This window comes from Hippocampus comes, unplaced genomic scaffold (assembly GCF_001891065.2).
Source record: "Hippocampus comes isolate QL1 unplaced genomic scaffold, H_comes_QL1_v1.1 scaffold83, whole genome shotgun sequence".
Lineage (NCBI taxonomy): Eukaryota > Metazoa > Chordata > Actinopteri > Syngnathiformes > Syngnathidae > Hippocampus > Hippocampus comes.
Genome location: NW_017805281.1, coordinates 2,319,401 through 2,345,561, shown reverse-complemented (window position 1 = coordinate 2,345,561; position 26,161 = coordinate 2,319,401). Strand labels below are relative to the sequence as shown.

The following is a 26,161-nucleotide window of genomic DNA, read 5'->3' as shown; positions in this document are numbered from 1 at the left end:
ACCCTCCCTCCTCCCCTCCCTCCTCCCCTCCTGCCTTTGCCCTGGCATTTAAAACACCTTCTGGTTGTGCTACGTGTTCCCGTTTCCTCCTTCTTCCTTTCATCTCTTTTTGTCATCGTTGTTTTGGCCGCCAGGTATGGCATTGTTAGCGCTTATCACAGCTGGAAATGTCCACAAAGTCTCTTTACAATTCTAAAAATGTGTTAGAAAGCAGTTGGGGAGATATATTAACCAGGTCGGTTCTATGCACGACACCGCGTAAATTAAGCAGAGCCACAAATGAATAATTCCCACTTTTCCAACAGTTCCACATTTTCCACCCAAGCACACACCCAAAAAAAAAAAAAAAGTGTCAAAAATGTTTAGCTCATTCACAACATTTTGAGAATTGATCACATTCCTCCAAAGTGGAATATTTCTCACACAAGCTCACAAAAATTGTGTCGGAATGTTCTTGGGACACATATTCCAACAGTACCTCTGCAACGTAACGTGCGCCTGTTTCAGTCTCACATCTCAAACCAATTCAGTCCAACGTTCAAGCACAATTTGTGTTTTGTCGTCATTTCCGCAGATTTGTCTGCCCGTTTTGTAGTCAAACGTATCCAATCGTAAAGAGACTTTGGAGAGCGCACTCACACCGGCAACCGCACTCGTTGCATGTCCCGCCACTGCTTTGCCGCGGCTCATTTGCCGCATGGTGTATTGAGTGGATTGTAAATGTCGCCCCCTGTCGCTAGTCTCTTCAAACTGCACTTTTCCCGGCCGAACCACATCGAGTGGATGATGGCGTTTCCGGATTTTTCCGATGGAACTTTTGGCCTCCAGCATGCTTGTACATGTGAGGCGAGGATGACAACGCCGTCTTTACTACCTTTGTTCCTTCTTTTTAAAAATTGCGACTCGTTTGTGTGACTGTAACATTTTTGAGCAGCCGACTTCTTCTTTGGTCATTTTGTACGCTCGTTTACTCTCTTGGTCCCAAATCGTTTTCTTTCCGAGGCGGCGGCGGCGGCGCATCCCCTTGCAGCTTCCTGCTCGGTCGCCATGGTAACTGTGAGCCAGACGTCGATGAGGCACATAGCAGAACAACATATCAATGACAAATGATGTCCGATCTTGGTTTCCATCGCAAGTACATATCAAGTTAGGGAAACAAAAACAAAAACACGAGAGGCAGATATTTGGTGAAGTCATTTGTGCTTAAAGACTGTTTGTTTTTCATTTTCTTGACTCTATGTAAATATGTATTTTAAATATAAACCACTGTGTTCCTTTGATATGATTAATTTATTTCAAGCCAATATGTTGTCGTTTTTACGTGCGTGCCCTGATGTTTGACTAACTGGCAGTGCTGTGGCGAGAGCTTTTATTTCCCCGAAGGGTAACAGAACGAGTCCACGCGTTGGACTCGGCTGCTGGTGACTTGTGAGTCGTCCACAAAAAGGAGTGCCCGCGCTTCTGGAATTTGCATGATGCCATTCAAGCCGTTTGGGAAAGTCATTCCGGATTTGTTTTTTCCAACAAAGTGTTTTATTCTGCCGAGCGTGAAATTGCTGCTTGTTGTCATGACTTCAAGTCAAATGTAATAATGCCATTTTGTCATTGTGCTAAAATGAAGATAAATATATTTAAATATATTTGCTAACCTACACTGCGTTGAATGTGTTTTGTTGTATTCGATTTCAGTGGAGCACGTCCGCATCGCAGTTCTCAGGTTTAGGGTTCGAATCTGAACCGTTTTTCTCATGTTTGCCTAGCAGTGAAATTCAGGCTCCCTGTAGTGGTGCATGAAAAAAAAAAACAACTGCCGTACCTAATTTTGATCATGAACAAATATTTCAACTGAATTATGAATTGGTAGTTTTTTTAAAAAGCAAGAAAAACAATAGTTTATGGAGAGTAAAGTTATTTTGTTCATCTCTGTGGTCTGATTTAGTGATTCATTTCCGATCAGGGGAGGACAGTCAAATCTCAACTTTTTACCACCTTTAAAAGGTCATGAGGTCAAGATGTTCCTTGTGTACACAGGAAAAGAGCATCATTGCAACAGAATGCCCAAAAATACATTGTAAGCCTTGTATAATAATTGTCAAAGTCATGATTGAATTTTTTCGGAAAACAAGGGGGGAAAAAAAACAGCAAGAGTCCTGGTGCCTCGATTCAACCTATGCAGTGATCTAGATTGCTGACAATACACAAACACAAAGAAAAAAAACTGTTTTATTGACATGACCGTACAGCAAAAATGACTTTTGCAATCATAGCTTCTTGATGAACAAAATACTAAAATTAAAAAAATATATATTCAAATGGTTTCAAACTGAAAAAATAAACTCAAATTCAGAAATGATACAAATTCATTGCTCATATTGATATACAGTATCTAGGCAATTACAAATTGAAATAACATGAATTTAGTTAATACTATTAGCTAATAAATAACAGAATGTAAATGTGCAATTAATAAGATGAGTGTAATTTTTTCCATGAGACATGTTAATCGCCTCTCGTTCACTCCTCCCGAACTTTTGCTTTTGTTTCGGTCGTGTCCAAGCCACTCTAAGTGAACTTCCTGATGAAGCGCAGTTTGAGGTAAGCGATGGTGAGGAAGCACACGGTCATGATTCCGAGGGCCACGTGGTTCTGCCAGAAGCCCCAAGTCGAGTATTCCACACCTTGCTCGTCCAGGAAGTCCTGGCCCCTGCAACTGAGCAAATTCCCAAAACAAAGGACACTCAGGCAATTCTTTTCACGTTTCTTCAAATACTTTTTTCCACAATATCATATTTGCAGTGAAAAAAAAATCCAATTGAAATGAATGGAATCTTTTTACAACTCGTCGCTGTTGGTCAACTATCATGTATGTCCAAATATGTTTTTTTTTTTTTTCACAAATGAACAGTCCGTTCCCTAAATCATCTGTTATTTTTATGCTCTATTTTCAGATTTAAAGTGTTGAAAATTGCTTGATCAAAAATCTGGATTTTTTTTTTTTTTTAGACAATAACGAGTGAAAATTGTGACATCATGTGAGTATGCATGGTTTGTAAAAAATGGATTGTAGAAGGAAGCTTCAAAGGTTACTCATGATCTCAAGACCTTCAAGAAAGACTTTGAAACGCTGCTGTCCCCCCAGTCGTTTGTCCCTGTGAAGTATTAAAAAAGTTTCGGTGTGGTTGGGGTGTCGTCCTGAGTGCAGCCTTTGATGTGATGGTTAGTGACGACGTCATCGTCAACCGAAGTCGAAAAAATTCTACATTTTTTTAATGTGTAAAATGAGCGATTGGAAAGCATTTTTGATTTTGTGTTCTGTTGATGATACCAATATAAAATATATCAACTTGAACTCAAGAAAGATGGCGCTTTTTTTCGTTTTTTGACATTTCACGATGTATTATTCACGGGATTCAAACAATTGGAGCTTCGATTTTGCTTGGAGACAACCACATTTAAAAATGAGCAATGGCACCACCTAGTGGCCATTTCCTTGCGCTCATCAACATGTTCTGTTGATTGGAACAGGTGCGCTTGTTCGAAGGAAAGTTTTGTCAAGGAAACTTTTGCCCATCTCTGCCGTGGGCTAATTTCGTGAGTTATGATCGCAGTTGGATGGTCGTTGGGGGAATTAAATCACTAAAAGTAAGTCATGCAAACCTTTCCATTGTTGGGGGGGGGGGGGGTTTGGGGGGGGGGGGGTGCGTTGGTATAGCTTCTTCGTGGGTGTTGAATGTGGATTTTACTAGCCTTACTCGTTATGAAAGAAAGGCTCTAATCAAGCCATTACAGCTTCTAAATATTGAGCTCATTCAGGACAAAATTGATGTAATGTACCACATATCCAAAATACACACATTCTTCAATATATATTTTGTGTGACACAACTCCCACATTAACAGGGACGTTTTAGAAATGTATGTATTCTTTCCACATTAATTGATACACCCGTTTCAATTTCAAAATGTTACGCCCATTCAGTACATCTTGGGAATTATCACAATCCAGAATTCCCAGTTTCCCCCAGAATTCCAAATTTTCCATTACAAAACTCCGAAATTAATTGAGACATACTGCAATCCGACGTTGTCCATCCCAATTTTTTAACCAAAGTTCCGCATCATTTATTGAACATTCATATGCTAGAATTTTGTAAATTTGCATTCGCCACACGAGACTTGTTAACACTTAAGCGGTTCTTACATTGTCCCCGGTGGCACGATGCTGCTGTTTAGGCCGCGACAGAAGTCCAACCCATAGAACTCGTTCACCTGCAAAGCCTGGAGACCCGCAAAGAATTTGTGGCTTTTGTTTGCACTTGCAATAGGTGTTCTCCAAAAGTTAAATGGCGGCAACTGGACTCTTTGTTGTTGAAGACGCTTAACTTTTCCATCCAAAAGGACTTTTGAGGCTATTCTCGAAATACGACATACCAATGAACTTCCAACGCTGCTGCTTACACCCTGGAACAAAAGCGTATTCACCCCAAAGACAAAATCCCGAGATCCAGCTTCAGCAATGTTCTTAATGGCGTGCAGTGTAGTGAAGGTGTCAGTCACATGGACATTGGAGAGCCCAAGTGACCCCTCGACAAAGTCATTAGGAAGCCGTCCATCCCTCCATCCCACTTCCGATCCGCTTTTATCCTCACAAGGGTCACGGGCGTGCTGGAGCCGATCCCAGCTGTCTTCGGGCAGTAGGCGGGGGACACCCTGAACCGGTCACCAGCCAATCGCAGGGCACACAGAGACGAACAACCATTTGCGCTCACATTCACACCTTGGGACACTTTTATAGAGTGCTCCGTTATGCTGCCATGCATGTTTTTGGAATGTGGGAGGAAACTGGAGTACCCGGAGAAAACCCACGCAAGCACAGGGAGAACATGCAAACTCCACACAGGAATGCCGGAGCCGGGATCGAACCCAAAAACCTCTGCACTGTGAGGTCGATGCGCTAACTACTCGATCACTAGCTCATTAGGAAGCCAAACCTCAAAAAGATGGGACATTACTTTGAAGACAAATTCTGGACAGATAGGACGGCTGCTAGGTATGAGAAATGTTTTCTGTCAAACTAGAAAGGTTGGAGGTTTAGGCCATCACTTGTTGACACCTCAACCTCCCAAAGATTGTCTCACACCATGGGAAAGATGACCACGAATGAGCTAACCAGAGTGGGCAACAGCAACAACTCTCACCAGAGACATCAAGTAGGGTGGTGAGGGTTTCATACCGAAAATTCGGAACTGAAGACATGTTTCAATCAGCCGAAAAGAGTCCAGTTGCCTACGTTTAACTTTGGTGAACGAACTGACCTGGATGACGAGAGAATCAAACACACATGGTCAGATGGTGTCCATGAGAGTGTTTTGACTTACACCGAGACCATAGCGTGGTATGCTCAAGTATTTCAGCCAAGCCAGCCAGCTGACGATGGAAGGGAGATTGACCAGCAAGCCTGCAAAGATCTGAAACGAAACGCCCGATATTGTGGCCGTTGGTCCCGTCGACGTGCTACAAGACTACTGAAACCGGCGGTGTTGAGTGTCACCATCATGAAGACGCAAGCGATGGTCATGAAGATGTTGGCGATGGCCACCACTGTCTGGTCGGCGGAGATGGCCAGTGCCATGGCGGTGGCGGTATACGCCACCAGAGTCACGGTGAACATGAAGAGGAAGAACGCCTCTGCCGTCGGCTTCAGCCCTGCACCCAATTCATACACAAGTGCTTTATCTACTACAGTGGTACGTTCGCGCAAGATTTTGATCCAGGGGCAAAAACAAGTGATGGCTCGTAACTGGAGACCATATGTAAACCAAAGTACCGCCGGTGTACATTCTGGACGTACTAAGACCAAAAAGAGGCGCAATGCCCAAAATTTGGGTGATGACTGCTGCCCACCAATCATGAAGTAGGCCACACAGCTGAACACAATTGCAGGGATGGTCCTCAACGTGAGAATGTCGGACAGGATCTTGGACAGGAAGTAGACAGACACTCTGTAGTAGCCGCTGATGTACTCGTGACTGCGTAGCCAGAGAGCGAGAGAGTCACGTCTATGCGTTTTTTTCACGTATCGACATGTTTTTTTTTCTGCATCAAACGTACATGAAGAGTTTCCTCTCCGCGATGAAGAGCTCGGCCGAAGACAGGGAGCTGAAACACTGGTTGACGGTGATGAAGAAGAGGGCGCCGAATCTGGAAGCGTGGCAGCAATGGGATACTTGTGTGCAATGATTCACCTGTGACCTGTTGCTATTTCTTACAGCGATTGGGAGAGTGGAAGAAAAGACAACAGGTGGGGCAGAAGCGATAGGTAGAGGCAAGTGTGACAGAAGAGCGCCAGCTAAAGTGAAAGGAAAGCTTTATCGGTAGGTTGTGAAACCCGGCTGTCTTTTTGGGAGACGGTAAGCAATGAGCAGAAGATGGTGCCGGAGGTAGCTGGGCTGCGATACTTTTGGGAGTGACGATGACGGATGGGATCAAGAATGAGTTTTATCGGAGGGACAGCACAGACTGGAAGGTGTGGAGACGAAGCTCAAGGCGCCAGACTGAAATGGTTCGGACATACGATGAGTGGAGACAAGACTTGCCCATAGCTGGAAGCTCGAGCAGAAGACGCAGAATGACCGGGAGAGATGGAAGAGGACGATTGTGATCCCTGAAGAGGGTTTAGCCCAAAGCAAATGAAGAGACGATCACCTGTTTTGGATCCCGCTCTGGTCTTCCTGGACGTTGAAGAAAATGGCTCCGACAACCAGAGCCAGGAACAACGTAACTGCGACCTAAATGACAAGTGCCTGAGCCGCAGTTCTTCTCATTCCAGCTAGATGCAGCTATTGAGTACTCATATGATGAGGACGGCGGCAGCGTGTGGGGTGTGGTTTCGGGCCTCTCACCTGAGCAATGGAGGTCTGCGGGTTGAGCAGGAGGTTGCGGAATGTCCTCTTAAGAACCCAGCGGAACTGCGTCAGGAAGCCGGTATTGTAGGTGATGGTTCTGGAGGGAGTGGACCGGCTTGTCTTCTTACCTTGGATAATTCTCTCTGACGGAAGACAGTGAGGCCCCGTTTCTGTTTCTTCTTCTTTTTTGTGTCTTTGCTGTGACGTTTTTGTCCCTACCCAACTCGGCTTTGGTCCGGTTGAAGTCAGAACAGGTTCTGTATTCCTCCACCAGTTTGTCCTCGATTCTCTGCCTGGATTTCAACATGGAGTCTGCATCTGGAAGTAGGATTAGAAGCCGTGAAACAAAACAGAGCAGAGATCATCTCCTTGCAAACCACACCTTCTCCGTCCACGGCAATTGTGGTGGAGTCCCCGTTGATGACGTCCAGGAAGAAGTCGGCAGGGTTGTTGTGAGGCTCGCAGACATACCCTGCGAAAGGAAGTTTTGGATGTGAGGCCTCAGTTAGCTACTCAGCTAAGAGCGGTGCTCTTCCTACCGATTTCCGAAAAGTAGTCCAGTGCGCTGTGTGCCGGGCCGTGGTACACCTGAGTGAGTAGTTGAACAGTGTAAGAAGTCTCACTCAAGCACGATGCACCTCGGTGGCGGAAGTGACCTGTCTGCCATTGACTAGCAGGGTGAGGCTGTCAAAGAGGCGGTAGATGGAGTAGCGAGGTTGATGGATGGACAGGATGATGGTGCGCCCGCTGTTGGCCATCCTGGAGGAAAAAAAAAACAAATCAGGCAGCGCGACAGGTGTTCACAACTGGGATATGACTGTTTTTGATATCGCTGTTGCTGCGCCCGTCATTCCTCTGGTCGCTCCCCCGGCTGCGTTCCTGTCCCTGTTTTCACTACCCCCTAAACCTCTAGTGACGAGTCTGTCTCTCCATCTCAATCTAACTGCCGTTTCTGTTGGAGGGTCGAGTTATTTACAACTCAGCCTGGTATCTTTCCCACTGTGGCAAATGCTTACTCAAGTGGTTTCTTTTGTACAGTATTTGAGGATTGCGGTTGTTGATCTGGGCGGCCTGGTGGGCCAGTGGTTAGCGCATCAACCTCACAGTGCAGAGGCTGTGGGTTCGATCCCGGCTCCGGCCTTCCTGTGTGGAGTTTGCATGTTCTCCGCAGGCCTGCGTGGGTTTTCTTCGGCTACTCCGGTTTCCTCCCACACTCCAAAAACATGCATGGTAGGCTGATTGAACACTCAAAATTGTCCCTTGGGAGTGAGTGTGAGTGCGGATGGCTGTTTGTCTCTGTGTGCCCTGCGATTGGCTTGCAACCGGTTCGGGGTATGCCCCGCCGACTGCCTGAGGATAGATGCGATAGGCTCCAGCACACCCTGTGACCCTTGTGAGGATAAAGCGGTTCAGAAAATGGATGGATGGGTTCTTGAGCTGCTCAGTGTGTAGAGTACCTTGAAATACTTTTGTCATTCAGTGCTCTATGAATCAAATTGACTTGACTTGCTTTTTGTTGGGGTGTGAGGAAGCACCTTTTGAGCAGCGTCAGCACGGAGTTGGCGGTGCTGGCATCCAACCCGGTCGTGGGTTCATCCAGGAATAGAACGGGCGGGTCGATGATGAGCTCCATGCCGATGTTGGTGCGCTTCCGCTCGCCACCGGAGATGCCGCGAATCAGCTGGGTGCCCACCTGCCCCATTGATGCCGATGTTAGTACTCAGGGCCGACACCCGCATCTCCCTTTGATGCCGCGCCTCACCCGAGAGTCGGCCACGCGGCTCAGTCCAAGCTCCTGAATCAGTTGGACCACTTTCTGCTCCTTGACGGCCTGGGAAACACTGGATGGGAGACGGAGTGCCGCCGAGAAGCTGAAGTTCTCTCTGACTGTCAGTGTTCCCATCACCACGTCATCCTGTCAGAGAAGACAAAACACTTTTTTTATTTTTTAATGGACAGCCCATTGCGATTGGCGTCCGTCTTTTTCGTGGCATTCTAACATAAATCGTAACTTGTGTGCGCATATACGGACATGGCAACATACATGCCATTTTTTTCAATCAAGGGACAGTCTCAAACATGAGGCATCAGTGCTGAGCACGGGCCCCTGAAACTCAATTATTTCAAGTTAATGTTTGTATCGCCTTGGAGCAAAGTGGCTCACCTGCACCACGTATCCCGACAGACATTTAAAGTCAGGCGGCTGAGGGGCACCGTCAATGAGGACTTCACCTGACAGACCTGCAGGATCCTTCCTGGCGGCCAAAACATCCAGGAACCTTCAACCCACAAAACAAATGTGACGTCACATGTTGATTATTTTGCGTTACATTTTTTTTTTTTTTTTTTTTTTTATTGATGGCACTCACGATGACTTTCCACTGCCAGTTGCTCCCATGATGGCGTTGAGGCCAGGCTTCATGATCCCACTGTGGAGGGGGAGCACATCTTTGCAAGTCTTTTTGAAGACCTCAGACCATGATTTCAAAACGAGCAGAGAAATTGAGCGCAGTTGAATGAGCTGTAAACACGTGTTCGTTGACTTGACCCGGCCTTCACCTTCAGCTCGAATTAGTCAATGATTACATGGGCTGGACAGTAAAACACCGAAGATACAAACACATCAGGTGCGGCCTTTGTTCAGACACGAGATTCATGGCGCTTCCATTAGGGGATTGCGAATCCGTGACATTTTTTCCATTTAGAAATGACGAGGGCGGCACGGCAGACGGCTGGTCAGCACGTCTGCCTCACAGTGCAGAGGTCCAGGGTTCGATCGATGCATGGAATGGGGAAAAATGGCTGACATTTTGGGCGGTCTACACCGTGTCTGCTTCTTTTGGAACAATTCATGTGGTGGTTTTTTTTTTTTGTTTTTCTTTTAAAGCCCAGCTCATTGTTGTATGTGTCGGACAAAGCGTGCTTCCTTCCTGGTCCTCCAGCACGTACACAAATGCTTGCTTCCACGATCAAAAGAGTTTCTCACTTGAGGTCAATGAGGATCTCTTTGGTGGTGGTCTTCCTCCAGCACAAACATCCTGCGGTCTGTGTCACCTTGTAGTGTATATCGTGGAAGCTGACCGTGGCACCTTGTTTCGGCGTACCTGCATGCTGAAGACCAAAAAGCGCACAAAATGCAGACTCGAAGATTACTTCTTAATGTTGCGGCTCTGGAATAAGGTACCTGGCTTTTGACTGCGTTAGTCTGCTGCAGTTCCATCATGCCTCGCTCGCCCTCCTACAAAATGCAAAACAAACATTTAATTTCTGACAGCTAGGGTACATCTTCAACATTCATCACAGTCACGAAAATAGTGGAGGAGGAAGGCTAACTGCAACCGACCGATTTAGCAGCAGCAGCGCAAGAGCACCTTTCTTCACGTTCAAAATAGTTTGGAATGAAGCAAAATTTTTGCAGGTGCCCCGCCATGAAACGTTGACGTTAGCGTCGCGTCGGCTTTGAAGTTGGCTCTTTATGAGATGGCACGGTAATCATTTGGTTTCTATCTCGGCTTCAGTCATCGCTGCTTGTGTATTATACTTTCGTGTCAAGTGAAACACCAATAATCACGTTCTTTCTCATTTCCCTTTTGGGGATGACTGATCTCCATCCCTCCGGTGGTAGTGCTCGACTTCCCAAAGCTGAGTCAGAGTGCGTGCTTGAGCAATCGACAGCGTGCTGATATTGCAGTCCTTGACCATGGCAGAGGAGTTACTTAGAAGAGCTTTTCAAAGCTCGCTTTATTTGACTGTCTTTGACCCTTGACCTCCTTCATTTCACTCAACTACGGTTATCGCTCATTTTTAAAAATTAGAACACACGTTCCTATTCATTTTGTAAATAGTAGACAAGAAGAAAAAAAGGATCGCTTACCGTGGTGCGGCAACAATCAGCCTCTGGCTGGCATCCAAGGAAAGCCGTACTGCACTGCTGCACTGCAGGAGAGATTGCACGTGTGTGCTGTTCACATCAATGGGAGTTTTTACTGTGGTGCGCAGCCCACTTTTATAACTGAAGGTGTGACCCATGCTCCATCAAGATACACTGTGCACGTCTTGCTCATTTTCTGCACACCACTTGAAAAAAAGTAACAGAATTCCAATCCATGACACCCTGAGGAAGAATAATAAATTACAGTAACAAATATTGAGAATGGCAGTTGTTTTTCGCACTTTCTGCTGTGTGTGTAGGTCATCTTAGTACACAGTGCTCTTGTTTTGGTTCTGAATGTGGCAACGTGATTCTGCTGCATCTGCCCAGCTGTTGTGTGGCATTCCACAGGGTTCAGTTTTGGGGCCCCTGTTTCCATTTCTATTTGCTGCCCCTGCCTTCCATCTTAAAGCATAGTATAGCATTCCTTTCACTGCTTCTGTGATTGACAGTCAGATCAATATTTTGCTGAGCAAACAAGAACGCCTTCTCATGAAGGCCACTTTTGTCTTGTCTAGAAAAAAATCAAGGCCTTGATGGCACAATTTTTTTAAAGTGTTATTATAATGAGAAGAAAATAGATGTTATGGCGTTTGGTCTCAGAGATCCTGATACGCCACACTCTGTTGACCTGGGCACCTTGTACCTCATCTCAAGCCAATAATCTCCAATTTGGGTTGTAAATTGGACAGTGATTTTAAATTGGACCAGCAAATTGGTGCTTTTTATCCATCCATCCATCCATCCATTTTCTGATCCGCCTTATCCACACAAGGGTCAATTGGTTTTAAGTATTGAAACGTTCTCACCCAACTTTCCTTCTCTGAGCTCTTCCACCTCCACCCACACCTGCGCCGGTCCCTCAAGTCTGTGAACCAGATACACGAAGAGGTACCAAGGACTCGGAGGATGTTAAAACTGCTTTGTTGTCAGTCCCTTCCTTTGGAATGACCCCCCGCTAAGCGCGAGGAAAGTCCCCTTCCTGTCCATTTTTAAAAGTTGACTTGAAACACATTTTTATTCTATGGCTTTCGACTAAAAATGAGATCAGCATTTTTTGTGTGTTTATGATGTTTACTGCTTTCGATATTAATTTATTGTTTCAACTATTTATTTTTTTTTTGGCTATTTTTTTTTACTCCATGTATAGCACTTTGTATGCAGTGATGGTTGTTTTTAAAGTGCTCCATAAATAAAGTTGGGTTGGGTTAAGAGTTGAAGTTGACTGTCTTCATTTTTGAAGAATTGAGAGTGCATGTATCATGTATGGCATTATTTCTTCATTGAGAGTCTCAAATTGAAAGTGAAGCTGTGCCATGAGTAGGAAGTTTGATTTCTGCAAGTGAATTTGTGAATTAACCTCAGTATTCCCCTCCAATGACAAAAAAAAAAAAAGATTGATCAAGTGGTTGCAAAGAGGGAAGTCTGGGCTTCCCCCATAAAGCTGCTGCCCCGTGACCCCAGATAAGTGGAAGGAAATTGATGGATTTTTTTTTCTTAACTGATAGTTGAGGACGGAGTCTTCCTCTGCTGGTTACTAGGTTACTGTCTGTCATTCACACCTGAGGGGAATGTTTGCTACTTCTGTGCATGTGTCACTTCCAACTGAAAGTGGAACACAGGTGCTGATGCTGGAGTTGTTGTTTAATGATGCCGTTGGTTGGGATTTTGAATCCTCAGGCATTTTTTGATATTTTCTTTCGCCTTTACTCAATAGCTTAAATGAACATAATTCCTTCACCGAAAAAAACTGTAGTAACGTTACAATTTTTCAGTTACTTCAGGGTCATTACTGTGATAGCTTCATAAATTAGCCATAAAGCACAAAATGGAAGAAACTATTTTTGCCTCTAAAATTGAATAATCTTATCATATTTTATCTATTCACTACATTCCTAAGGAGATACATTATTCTTTTAATCATAAATGGTTCATTTGTATCTTCGAGTATAGACAAAAGTTCTTCGGTACATCATCCTTTCTCACTTTGCCCACCTTCACCATTTTTAACTAAGCTTGCGGCCCATGTCACATGTCATTTTTAGTATATATATTTCTTTATGTCGCGGGCCGCTGAAACAAAGGATGATTGGCCGCAAATGGCCCCCGGGCCGTAGTTTAGACATCCCTGATCTAAAGACTTGTAAAATTGCCACTACTGATGCTAACAGTTGACGTCAAAAGTATTTTCCATTATATATTAGCATTAAGCTAGCGGGGGATGTTCGTAAAACCAAGCTGTCCAGTTGTTTCAAATAATTTGTGTAATAAGTGACAAACAGATTTTGAAATTGTTCACTATTTGCCAAACTGCTGTTGATTTGTGAAGTGAGTTTCATGTGTTTCAAATGGCCAAAAGTAACCACAATGGAGCAGTAAAACACAATTAGACATGGATCTTGTGAATGGCTTGTCTTTGATTTCCATTAAGACTCAAATGACGGCTAAGTCATGTTTTCTGAAGAGAATGGTACGTGGCTTACAAATTAGGCCAACTTATACACGCAAGTGCAAATGACATAACTGAAAAAGTAAAGTGTGTCAACCTGCAGGCCCACTCCTGTCACCATCAGCCAATGGGCCACCGCTGCCAAGATGTCGCCTGACACGACCAGATGACTCATTATTGTTCTGCCGTGCGTATCCGTGCTCACGGGGGCGTCTTCTTATTCGTTGGATGTCGTCCTTCTGCTGGACGTCGCGAAGCGCGTGTGAGACGTTTGAGGGGAAAGGCCTGGTGCCACTACAGCCGCTGAGAAGCAAACATGTGGGAGGAGAACTTTGACAAGGAGCAGTAAGTCACTTATCCAGAAATCTGAAAAGATCCACCGGGTGCCTTGAGATCCAAATTTAAATTGTTCCGTGACTGGGCTCGGAATTTTTCGTTAGCAAAGCTAATCCTCTGTAATTGTGTACCTGATCGAAACATGGAATCATAACAATGAAATACAATGTCAACGGTTTGTGCTTCATGAGTTCATGCCGCAACCCAATTCATTGTGCTGCTCCTCCTGGTGCACCTGCCTTGATCACTCGAGACAGTATAATTGTAGACTTGTATACTATCTGCCCAACTGCTGCTTGTTAAGTGAGTTGAGTTCACCGCCGCCAAGTTTCTGCTCGCAAGTCAAAGCAAAGACTCAGCCTGACGACGACGGCTCGAACCTCAAGGTGCTGTGTCGCTTTGTGTGTGCCTACATGTGGACCAGCAACGTGGGCCAGAAACTGGACTACTCGCCCGTGTCGTGGCAGGAGTATTTTGAGCAAATGGAGGACGTGAGCGTGGGTCAGACCGACAGCCGAGACGTCTTCAGGGTTTACAAAGCGGGACGTGAGGGCCCCTTGCTGGTTCTTCTGCATGGAGGGGGACACTCGGCCCTGTCCTGGGCCCTTTTTACTGTGAGTGTGTCCGCAGGCCGCTCCGGGAAGATGAGCCGATGTTTATTCCATATCCTGGTCATGCGCCCGGTCGTCCGTGTAGTTGCACACTTACACAATTCCTGCTGTAAACATGTAACACTTCATTGGTATGAGGAGGTAGGTGCCAACTTTAGACCAGTTTTGCCTCCCATAGTTGTTTTACTTGTGCACGGAAATGTACAGTCATGGGGAAAAACATTACGAGTGAGACATTCTTGCATGCTAAGATGCAAATGGACCGCTTGGTGCAAAGTATGATTTGGAATAAATGGTGCAAGGGCTCGCCATAGGACGCGGCCGACTCTTTTGTGCGTTGCAGACGGCCATTGCTGCCAGAGTGGGCTGCCAGGTGCTTGCCATGGACCTCAGGGGGCACGGTGAGTCTCACGACATCTCCACACATAATGCCAGAATTACGCCAAATCCAATTTTTTTACGTCATTACAATATTTGAATCATCAAAGTGTTGATCGATTGAATTGTAAAAAGATTCAGTGACCACAGTCCTAATGAAGTGGATTTGTGGATTTTTGACCTTCTGTCAAGGTGACACTCTGGTCCGCCAATCAGATGACTTCTCTACTCAAACAATGTCCAGGTAAGCACAGACGTTATTAGAGTTCACGAAAACCAACTAAATACAGTGGTACCTCTACTTACGAAATTTTCAAGTTACGAAATGCATCAATAGAAAAAATTTGAAGATACGAAATGTAAAAATACAGTACTGTATGGGCTGTTGGTCGCAGCTCCGAGTTTCTTGAACGCAACACACTCATAGCTGCTCTGCCATTGGCTACTACCGGGCATCATCCTGGCATCCCATTGGCTAAGAGGGACCTCCCCGACCAAACGCGTTTATGTGTAGATCAATAAATAGATGGATATGTGTCCTTGTCATTCGCCCCTCGGGCCATGAGGCCTTCCAATAGTTTTAAGTAAATGTGAAAAACCCAGAAAATGTGTTCACCAGTCAGGAGATCGCTCACTACGCTAATGTTTGCCTTGGACGTTTTTGAAGGATTGTTTAAAGCTAACAAAAGATACATGTTTTGATGCATGTTTATGCTTTAGAAAACATTTATGTATGAATGTTTGGGGGGGGGTCTCTACTAACATTTTCTAGTTGAGAAATTTCTTCCAGAACCAATTAATTTCGTGAGTAGCGGTAACCACTGTCCTGAAAATAAAGATTAGAAAAAACATTTTTGGCAATTCTATAAAACGCAAAGTGAAAAGTGTTTTTACCTGTCCTGAAAATAAAGATTAGAAAAAACATTTTTGTCAATTCTATAAAACGCAAAGTGAAAAGTGTTTTAAAAAAAAAAAAGGCTACTGAATCTCCACTTCTACATCAAAGTGAAAATGTCACTTTGTTTCATAGTTAATTTACTACATACGTGTCATTTTGGGCTTGATTTTGAAAGTATGTATTTCAGCTGTGTCAGTTTTGCGATGGCCGTAGGGAGAGAGATATGTCAGACAGTCATTTTGGAATTGAAGTTCACTTACCGGCGTGTTGCCTGGAAACAACACCATCGGGCAAGCGCTGTCAAAATTGGCTGGCGCTGGTTGATGATGGCGCATTGTTGCTCTGGCCTATTTTGTCACTCAGCCCATGATGCTACGTAACAAGTGCTCTCCTTTTTTCATTTCAAACAATATACCAACCGATGGTACTGAAATGCCCTCGTCGCTTTGTTCCCATGTGCGGAAACAGAATGCACATTCATCCAAGGGTTGCTATCGACAACTCCCATCCCGGCACTCCTCAAACAGACTCCTGCTCGTACGACGTTGAAAAGTCTAACTTGAGCCAATTGTCAAGATGAAACAACGCTTTGAGCTTTCATCTGAAATGTTCCTTTTATTTCTTTTTCATTTTTGGTGACATCACAATGGACAACCACCAGACCCGCCCTTATCGGCTCACACAACCTGAGCCAAAGATAAGAAAAAGAGATAAAAACAAAGCCCATCCGGCATGTCTTAGGAATGGTTTTGTCGTATATTCTGACATTTAGAAACAGTTTTATGTACTTATTGCACTTCAAAGTCTGCAAACTGTTTACACACGATCTGTGTTTAATTTGTTGGCGGTTGTTCATCTGCTAGTTCAGAATCATTACAGGTTGACATATGCAGTTGCATATAGGCTTGTATTTTATATTTTATATTGCATATACTGTGCACAGTTCATTTTTTTTAATTTATTTTGTGCATGCAAATACTTCATCTTCCTCTACTTTCTTTCCTGCAAATTTTGCTGCTGTAAGTTGCGAATTTCTCCATTGTGAGACAAATAAAGGTTTTCTTATCTTATCAGACATCAGAGCGCCACCACATCCCATTTTGCAGGTGCACCATAATAGAGGAAGGGAGAGGGATCGGGGGCAAAGCAGCGAAGGTGTTAATATAGTTGTTCGAAGTTAATACAGGTTTAAAATATTTCATTTTTAATTGCACAATACATAGTTGCCATTTTTTAAATTTTCACCCAACAACTATCTCCAACATAAAAAAACTAAAACTAATTCTAAAACAAAGTATGCAACAGGAGGCAATAAAACACACAAGCCTGCTCAAAAACGAATTTCTAATTAACTAATTAATAATTTTAAAAACTAATTAAGTATGTTGCACATACAGTGCATTTGACAATAAAGTTGTACTTGAATTTAAACTAACTGAATTTGAAGAAAAAAAAAGTCAAAATGAAACTAAAATGAAATCTCAAACTATTCCAACCCAGGTAAGTGCTTGCTAGCAAAGCGGCCACTCCGCTAACCAGATGCTGACTCAACATCCTATGCCGCTCGCAGCGACGTAGCAAACGTGGTCCGGGCCTGCCACGGCGAGATCCCTCCTCCGGTGGTCCTGATTGGTCACGGTGTTGGCGGCGCCATCGCCGTGCACGTGGCCAGCAATGCGCTGATGCCCACCGCCGTTGGACTTGTGGCCATCGACGTAGTGGAGGGTGAGGACTTTGAACGATTTGCTTGATGCTGTTCACCTATACCACAGATTTGGTTGCAGTTTTACCCATTTTTAAACCCAAAAATTGGAGCGGCATTTTTAGATGGCCTTTCGCTTATTGTGCGTGGCTCTGTTTGAAACATATTACCACGATGAACGTTCTCCGTGCGTTCGTCGGCGATTTGACCATCCCGCAACGGACGTGGTAGGAAGTGCGATGGAGGCGCTTCACAGTATACAGAACTTCCTGAAGGGGAGACCCAAGTCCTTCAAGTCTTTGGACCACGCCATTGAGTGGAGGTGAGCTGCCTTTGAACTAATTGGGGTTAAAGACCCCGTCTCCATGAGACCTTTCTGTTTCATTGTCTGTCAGCGTCAAGAGCGGACAAATACGTAACCTGGAATCTGCCAGAGTGTCGATGGTTGGACAGATCAAAAGGTTGGTTTAGTTTTAATTGGTCAGGAGAGTTGTGTGACTCCGCTGCCGGTTGAACTCAAGTTCGTGATTGTGTCTCAGGTGTGAGACTGAGGAAGACGATGTCCTGGAGCGGGCCGGACCGGCAAGGGATGACGCGGTAGAGGACCGGAATGAGGAGTTCTACGACCGAAGCTACGTCAACGATGAGGAAAACACCGGCACCGGCCACTGTGACGACGAAGGCCAGGTATAAAGCCATTCACGCTTCTGTCTCACGTGCAATATCCCCACCCCCACAAAAAAAAAAAGACGATGGGCTTTTGGGGCAAAATTTCAGTACTTTTTTCCCCCAAAGTATTTTTTTTAAACACGTTTGCGCTGTATTCACATGTTGACATCATGAGACCAAAACATCACGAAGGTGACTATCCTTTGGCGTGGTTGTCTATAGGGTGTCTACAAATGGCGTATAGATCTGTCCAAGTCGGAGAAGTACTGGGACGGCTGGTTTCGGGGAACCTCCAACCTTTTTTTGGCCTGCAACCTGCCCAAACTTCTCCTGTTGGCAGGAATTGACCGACTGGACCGAGACCTGACCATCGGTCAGATGCAGGGTGAGCCACGCCTTCCTGCTTGCCATGCTAGACACAATGTGAAAATGCTACGGCAATTGCTTCATCTGGAATGTGTGTGGGGGGGGGGGGGGTTTGCAAGAATATTTGCATTCTAGTAGCGAGGATCAGGTTGTCACTTTGAAATTCACATGTTCAACTTTGACATTCATATCCTAAAATTATATTGGCAAAATACAACAACAACAACGATAACAACTCTTATCCTGCCACAATTTGATTTTGGCGTAGTTAAGATTTTTTTCCCCCTTTAAAACGTTTTCCTCCTTGGAAAAAAAAAATCTGCAACTTTGAATTCTTACGGCAGGGGATACCAATTCCAGTCTTCGAGGCCCCCTGTCCTGCATGTTTTAGATGTTTCCCTTTACCGACACACCTGATTCAAATGAAGAAGCCTGATACGAATCCTGATCATGAAAAAACATTCAGAATCAAGGTAGCCAAAATAAGTATAAGGTGCGCGTGAAATAGTTTGTAGCCACAAAATTGCCGAGGTTTCTTACCGGACAGGTTTCGCAAATCGAGCGCGCCTTCTCTACAAACGTTAAATCACAGCTTCGAAAAATTTCGCCCTATTAGCGTCCTTTTTAAGTCACATTGTCATCTGTGGAGGAGGGGGGGAAAAGTAACAAAATTATTTCGACAAAGTACATAGGAGATAGTGTATTGGGTTAGAACAACCAACCCGTAAAATACAGATACCACTTAACCCACTTAAGTACAGTAACAGTAAAGTATTTGTACTTGGTTACCTCCCACCCTTGTTTGGGGCTCTGTCTGCAGGTAAATTCATGATGCAGGTGCTGCCACCTTGTGGTCATGCAGTGCAAGAAGACCAACCAGACAAAGTAAGCAGTTTGAAAAGGAATAGCTTTCATGAGAATAGTCGTCGTAATTAAGAAATTTTGACATATCGAGTGAAGCCTATTATTGCACTCTAAACTTATTTTTAAGCTTGGGTGCATCCATATGTACGTATAGGCGAATATTATTTATCGTCTTCCATGAAATATTGCTAATCAAATTGGTCATGATTGGTTGAAGGTTGCTGACGCAGTGGCCGCGTTCCTCTTGCGACACAAGTTCGCGGAAGCCCGAAAAGAAGCGAGGTAAAAAAAAAAAAGAACCAGCAGAAATAGGAAATAAAATTTGGGAAGAGTGAATTCAAAACTGTTGTGTCTTTCTCACATTCTCTCGCCAGTCCAAACTCATCTCTGGCCGACTGAAGTGCACCGGTAAGTGACTTTTTCGCCACCTTTTCGCCACTTGAGGAGCAATCAAGCGAGGTACGTCAAACACGACACACACACACACACACACACACATTGTCTTTCAGAATGGCAAAAAGACCAGCCCAAAAATGACAACGGATGGATCTGCTTGCTTCAAACAACAAAAACCTCCGTCTTCGCCGTGATGAGGTGGCGCCGCCAACCATAAACTTTAGACGATAAACATTAAACTGAACTGTCCACTTGAAACTTAGTGGCCAAGGCTGTTTTTTTTTCGCTCATTTTGCGGTGGTGAAATTGTCAAAGAATGAACAGGTCTGCCAATAATCACCAACGAGGTATAAGTTTACAACACAACAGAGAGAAGTTTAATTCGAACAGCATTCACAAAAGAAAAAGCAGCCATGACAATACGTCATCATCATCATCACATATTACAGCTAACAAAGCTCTGCACCGTGTTCAAGTGATCAAACAAATGGATAGATAGTAAGTTAAGGTTTGACGACCAAAGAAAAAAAAGTTTGTATCTCCCAGCCCCCAACAAAATCATCCTAGCAAGTTTCTTAATGACCTATCAACACTAAGATGAGTGTAAAATGTCATTGCAGTTGGACCTTGAAATGCTATTCATATCCAAAGAATGGCATCATGTTTCCACTTGACAAAACCGATGGTGCCAAACTCAATTTGACGCGGCCCACTCAAGCAAACGCGACCTGTCTGCTTAATTTTCCTGATGAATTTGTTCTTTTCAATTTGGCAAGAAAACCTGGACTGAAATTGACACTTCACACATTTGATTTCTCCAAACCCTTCTTTGAAAGCAAATTGGACAGCATGCTTCAATATTTGCTTGGCACTATTTTCCATACCTTCCGTTGAAACCGTAGCTACAACGTGACCCGCGTCTAAAAGGAGTTTGTGACACCCGTTTTGTTTTGGATTCAAGCTGTGCAAGTTCATTACTCAACATGGAAACAATTGTGACCTTTAGGACGTCCCGTTGCTTGGCGCTGCTTGACCATGTAGAAGACGCCGGCAGCAGGAGAGGGAGAGTCCACTCAGTCTTCTAGGCATTACAAAAATAAACATCTCCTCTGGTAGCAAAATACATGACGATTTCGCGCTCTCGTAGTGAAGCGTCGTCTCTCCGTGGCGCCGGCGGGAAGAGCGGAAGAGAAAAATGTTACGAGACCCAAACAATGATTGTCGGCAAACGGGACCAATGTCGAAATGTGTTCGGAAATCTCTGCTTGCTGTACCGACATCTCTTGCCATCTTTTCGGGGGACGGAGGATGAGCCCTACAATTGGACACGCGGGCAAATACAAACACAGAGCCCTGCCAGTTAGAACGCTGCCGGGACCAAGTCGGCACAATTGTTCGTCCATTGGCCTCGTGGCGGGATTCTGGAGTAGGACAAGAGGTGAGCGGACCAAGTCCTGGAACATTCCGGAGAAGGTAGACGAAGCAGATAACCAGAGGTGGGAGGAAGTCACATGTGCAAGTCCACCCCCCCCCCCCAAAAAAAAACAAGCAGGTAATGTCAAATGGCCGCTAAATTTCAACCAAGTCATGACTCTGGTTCGTCAAGTCAGACAAACTTGCTCAGTCACAACATAGATTTGCACATTAGCCACGATAAAAAAAAAAAAAGTAACTTTCTTTTCCATTAAACTCCTAAAACTTGACGTAATCCTTGAATTCTTACATGTCAACAGACTTGTCAAGTCACGTCAACCTTAAGTCTGACTCGACTCGTGACTGGAGTGACATTTGGTTTCAGTTGTTTCCTCGTTAACCGTTTTGGGTCTCTCTGGATTCAGGAAGTTCAGTGTGAATCCGCAGAAGCGAAGGAGTAGAGATTTGGGACGCCGGGTACGATTGGGGAATGAGATGACGTGTAACAGTTTCCATCCCGGCAGAGGAGAACAACCCCAACCTAAGTCGACCGGGTCTTTGGGGAAACCTGCTGCGGTTGAGGTGACGGTTGGGACCGGGTCAAACTCAAAGGTCCTCTTCCATGTCTCCCATTTTGATTTTTTTTTTTGTTTAAATGTACCATTTCTTTACATTTTTCAAGGTTCCTCTCAGGACTTGTCCTCCATTTGAGACGCTTGATAGGATCCCTCTTCATCCGACAGACCCGTTTCCACGGCGATAACCAGCGACGCCACTGAGACGCTGCTCGCCATCGGCTGGAGCTCACCTGCAGCATGCAAGACGGACATGCTCAGCGTTACATTTCCAGTAAATGTCGACGATACTGCCACATTTCCAAGGGAAGTGAGGTTGGTTAATCTTGTCGGTACAATCCAGCAGTGCCTTGAGATACAAGTTACAGTCGTTCCTTGACAAAGCTGGTAACTCAAAATATTTGGATCTCAAATCATCTTTCCCCACTTAAATGAATGGAAATGGCATTAATCTGTTCCAACACCCCCTCAAAAATTACTGTTTTTTTAGTAACACTACAAAATTGTACTTTATAAAGGCATAGAGTAATAATTCAATGTACTGCCATTCAATGAATTGCGCTGCTCCTTTTGTTGTGCTCAGCTTGGCCACTGGGAGGCAGTGTAGTGTAAGAGACATGCAGACACAAAGAATAGTCTACTATTGTATCTGTAAGTGACTTGACAAGTTTCTGTAATATTAGTGACGGAAGAATAATTCCCAAGGAAAGTTCGCATCGCGCCACAGCGTCAAGCTCACCAGTATGCGTGTCGGTGGTGGCCGTCACAGGACTGTCCCTCAGGGTGTCGGGTGGGTCCTGGTAGTCCTGCGGGAGTCCCATGCGTCGCACCCCCGGATCCAGAACCACAGAGGAGCCTCCCTCGCTTAGTGTGCCGTCACCGGCCGCCCCGGAAACCACGGCCTCCAGCGCTAACGGTCCCGCACCACCACCCAGAGCCAGGTCGTAGTCCAGCGGTAGATCATCCAGGCAGTCGGCATTCAACTGAACACGAGGGGGGCAGAGCAGAAATGACGCCAAGTGAAAGCCGCCGAGCAGGGCGCTGCCTCACGTTCGCCGTCGTACTCACAGCGATGCCCAGCGCCTTCAGGATGTTCATCTTGCACATGGGACACGTGCGATGGTCCAGTAGCCACGGGTCCACGCAGCTCTTGTGGAACAAATGTCTTCAAGAACATACACAAATGGAGTCAGATTTTTGCGACTAACTTTCCAGGTAAGTTACGCTCGAGAATTTTGGTAACTTCCCATGGAACTAATCAATTTAATCTAAAACTAAACATAACAACACAGGTAATTACTTGTGGTGTTTTCAAATTAAATAAACACCTGCTAGCTTGATGCAAATTTTTAAGTAAAATCCCATTGACATGCTAATGGTTAGCATTGATAATGCCAACCCTTTAAACAACAGATATTAGTAAACAAATGATGAAACACACACAAAGTTTCTGTCACTCACGGGCATATATCCTTTATTGTCTGAAGAACCACTATTACATGAATTTATTGAGTAGTAAAACTTGACACTTCTATGTGTCTGCAGCAATACACTACTCCCGATGGCAGGCTCAAAAGCGGGAGCAGCACGTTGAATTGGATGGCAGCATTAAACCATAAAGGTCACACAGATTGATACTTTCCATTCTATTTATAAAAGACAATATTATAGAGTGCTATTTTTACGTAAACACAAAAATTGGGATTTTTTTTTGGGAGGGTTGTTGGTGGGGGGTGCAATGGGATATATTTTCATTCTTTCATTGGGGAACAATGATTTGCGATACAAGTGTTTTGAGTTAACAAGGCGCCACTATATTTAGTTTCCTATGAAGAGTAAATCTTTAACTTGGTGAATTCTGATTAACTCCAATGGGCATAATAGGAAGTGGGTAAATAATGCGAGGGGTAAAAATACCTGCATGGTAGGATGCGGACCACGTCGTTGGCCTTATAGCCTTCGATGCACACGGCGCAGTTGTCAAAGTCGCCCTCTGTCTCCTGGTCGCCCTTTCTGATGGTGCGCACCTGCAGCTTGCTGATGGCCTTCTTGGCTGCGTCACCGAGGCGGCGCTGGAAGGGAGGACGGTGAGTTGGGCTTATTCCCCGCTCCAGTTCAAAGCAGGTCTGGGAATCACTGACTGATTTAAACGTATGGCTTTGGCGCCGTCTCGTGGCATATTCAGGTGATTGTGTAACTTTTCAGAGCAATTGAAAGAGCTCCATTTCGTATAGTGGACCAAAAATAGTTCCCTAAAACATCCACATAAAATTACTTAGTAGGGAGTCGGAAACGAGCGAATGATTCCTGCATCGTATAAAACTACTACCGAGGTATTTTAAGAGCACTTTAACGTGACATGACTACTGTATATCAAGAGGATGAGTCATCGATTCCTAACCCAGCCCTCGTATGGACGCCCCGTTTCTAACCTGATTGCGGTCTCGCGCGTTGGCATATCGGAACCTCTGGATGTAGTAGAAGACGAGCCAGGCCAGCGAGATGATCATCAGCACGATGAAGGAGATGGACACAAAGACCACCGAGGTCCTGCTCACGTACTTCTGCAGGTTTCTGGTCCCGATGGTGATGGTCATGGTGACTGTCACGTTACGTTCCAGTAGCGACACCACCTCGCGACCTTTGGGCTCTGGGATCATGATGGCCACGACATCGCCTGTGCCTGTGAAAGTGAGGAGGACGGTTCAAAAGGTTAGAGGAAAACTCTCAGTGTCAGTTGTGGAATACATTGCTTGAGGACAAGTTCCGACACCTTCCCCAAGTAATGTTCTGATTTCAAGAGGCTTATTAGAGCGCTTTATCATGCAGGCAGCTCGATTAGACATGTCTATTTTTCTACATGTCACTCGTAATCACTTGCCAGGAATTGAACACCACATCGTGCTACATAAACTACCCCTCAAAAGGCATATCTGGCTTCAAGGTGAAATTTTAAGGATGAACCATAAGTGGAATGTAACCTTTACAAATGAACTTTATTTGACCTTCTCTGAAGTCCTTAACACATGTGTCCCAACTGTTCGTTCCTCTCGCACCCATCCTGAAGAACAAAGTTAACCAAAGCTGTTGGATGTCTGTCTACTTGTCTTCCGTTCTGTGACTCTTCCAGTACCAAAGTTGCAACTTGCTGATGTCATCCTCTGAAGACTCTCACCTCCTGTTTGAGGGACTGTTGATTAATTGTGAGGCGTCATCTTGAGCCAACTTTGGTCAATTTAGGTTCCCCTTTATGATCTTGAGTATTGTAGATTAATTTCAAGATGTCACCCCAAATCCCGGTGCTCATCAAGAGATGTACAAAGGAGAGGAGAGGGAAGCGCCAGGCGTACCTGCATGAGGCATGGTGATGGTGTCGTTGGCGTTGGCCGAGCCCACGTTAAATATGACCACGGCCGAGGCGTTCCGCTCGGCGGCATGCCGGATCTTGTCCTTGTACGTGCAGTTGCCGCGGGCAATCAGAGCCACCCAGGCCCCGGCGTGGGCCGGTGTCACGAACGGGGTGGCGGGGTCGCAGGCCTGGCGGTCGTGCAGGGCGGCGGGCAGGACTACCACCCCCTTGGCGTCCCGCTTGGGCGAGTGCTCCCCGTAGCGGCCGCATTCTGTCTTGTCGGTTCGCAGCGCCTTGGTGGCAGGCTCCACATAGGTGATGTTGACGAAGGCCGTGTACCACTCCTCCCGCTCGGCCACGGTGAAGTCGAGGCACAGCAGGTGGACAAAGCAGAAGGACAGCAGCCACGTCGAGAGGGCCAGGCTGCGGCAGGCCGCCGCCACGGAGCACGGAGCCATGACGGGACGGAGCACGAGTTCTAGTCCGCCATGGGGACCGCAGCCGGTGCCGACGTAGAAGAGGGACCGGTGCTCGTCTGGAGGTCTGTGCGTTTGTTTTTCGTTCTGTCTTCCCGTCTTTCTGCTCTCTGATGCCCCGCGGCAGGCTACGTTAATAGCAGGCGGCCGCTAGCCGCCTCCATCTGCAGCCGACAAAAACATCCGCGCGAGGTCGGGGAAATGCAAACGAAGCGTCGGCGGAGGGTCGAGTCGCGAATCATAAGGCAATAGCGGCTGAGAATCGACAATCGAGCATGGGGCGTTCGAGATTTCCGTTAATTTGTAGACGCCATTTAAGATGCATTGTTTTGACTTGGCCCCAACCTTTGGGTGTCAAGCTAGCGCCTCGCAGCTACCGTCACCGGTTCACCCAGTGGTGGATTGTCAAAGTAAAAGTGAAGATGAGGTCCGTTGGAAAGCTTCCAATCATCGACGGCAGCCTTTCATGGTGAATTTTGATTAGATTTTGTAATATCATATTTTTTATTCATCGCTCTTTTTTCGTTAATTGATATTGTGCAACCGAAAAAGAAACACAAATATTTTTGCTGTTATTTTGAAATAAGAATCATTTGTTTATCCGCTGTGAGTCATTCTTACTTGCATTTATTTGAAGTTGCTCTGTGATGCAGTATTATGTAGCTACGCCTCCCAGCGGTCTGGCATGCAAACCTTTGACCCAGTGTCAAACTCTTGCCTTACAAAGGAAAGTCTGAACAATCTTTGAAGTGACGACGCTACTGTCATCGTGGACGCCACGTCATTACCCAGCTTTTCTTTTAGTACTACACGTCTGGTGAAGGCTTGATCAGTTTTTCACCTA

At 45.3% G+C, this 26,161-nt stretch overlaps 3 protein-coding genes across 5 annotated transcripts; 1 reads left to right on the top strand and 2 right to left on the bottom strand.

Annotated features, from left to right (window-relative positions):
- Positions 1 to 2,549: 2,549 nt before the first annotated feature.
- LOC109516487 (ATP-binding cassette sub-family G member 2-like) lies at positions 2,550 to 16,353 on the bottom strand. 2 transcript variants are annotated; one of them, XM_019871066.1, is made up of 20 exons: positions 15,768 to 16,353; positions 10,779 to 10,840; positions 10,089 to 10,142; positions 9,891 to 10,015; positions 9,274 to 9,333; positions 9,069 to 9,183; positions 8,667 to 8,819; positions 8,440 to 8,597; positions 7,561 to 7,663; positions 7,444 to 7,492; positions 7,287 to 7,376; positions 7,124 to 7,222; positions 6,902 to 7,047; positions 6,705 to 6,787; positions 6,111 to 6,200; positions 5,904 to 6,028; positions 5,551 to 5,705; positions 5,378 to 5,467; positions 4,201 to 4,277; positions 2,550 to 2,710 (listed from the first exon to the last, which is right to left on the bottom strand). In XM_019871066.1, the coding sequence occupies exons 3-20, from the start codon at positions 10,125 to 10,127 to the stop codon at positions 2,563 to 2,565; spliced, it is 1,905 nt and encodes a 634-aa protein (XP_019726625.1). In that variant the 5' UTR covers positions 10,128 to 10,142; positions 10,779 to 10,840; positions 15,768 to 16,353; the 3' UTR covers positions 2,550 to 2,562. The 2 variants fall into 2 exon arrangements, with proteins under 2 accessions (XP_019726625.1, XP_019726624.1); XM_019871065.1 differs by lacking the exon at positions 15,768 to 16,353 and adding an exon at positions 11,645 to 11,847.
- Positions 13,064 to 20,026, top strand: LOC109516492 (protein phosphatase methylesterase 1-like). 2 transcript variants are annotated; one of them, XM_019871075.1, is made up of 13 exons: positions 13,064 to 13,629; positions 14,045 to 14,234; positions 14,575 to 14,632; positions 14,802 to 14,853; positions 17,078 to 17,232; positions 17,441 to 17,531; positions 17,605 to 17,670; positions 17,749 to 17,896; positions 18,101 to 18,263; positions 19,065 to 19,129; positions 19,326 to 19,390; positions 19,483 to 19,516; positions 19,618 to 20,026. In XM_019871075.1, exons 1-12 carry the CDS (start codon positions 13,601 to 13,603, stop codon positions 19,505 to 19,507), a joined length of 1,107 nt encoding a protein of 368 aa, XP_019726634.1. In that variant the 5' UTR covers positions 13,064 to 13,600; the 3' UTR covers positions 19,508 to 19,516; positions 19,618 to 20,026. The 2 variants fall into 2 exon arrangements, with proteins under 2 accessions (XP_019726634.1, XP_019726633.1); XM_019871074.1 differs by lacking the exon at positions 13,064 to 13,629 and having other exon boundaries at positions 13,636 to 14,234.
- LOC109516491 (RING finger protein 150-like) lies at positions 19,859 to 25,753 on the bottom strand. Its single transcript, XM_019871073.1, has 6 exons — positions 24,843 to 25,753; positions 23,925 to 24,175; positions 23,410 to 23,564; positions 22,561 to 22,657; positions 22,232 to 22,475; positions 19,859 to 21,725 (listed from the first exon to the last, which is right to left on the bottom strand). The coding sequence occupies exons 1-6, from the start codon at positions 25,297 to 25,299 to the stop codon at positions 21,607 to 21,609; spliced, it is 1,323 nt and encodes a 440-aa protein (XP_019726632.1). The 5' UTR covers positions 25,300 to 25,753; the 3' UTR covers positions 19,859 to 21,606.
- Between the last annotated feature and the right edge of the window lie 408 nt (positions 25,754 to 26,161).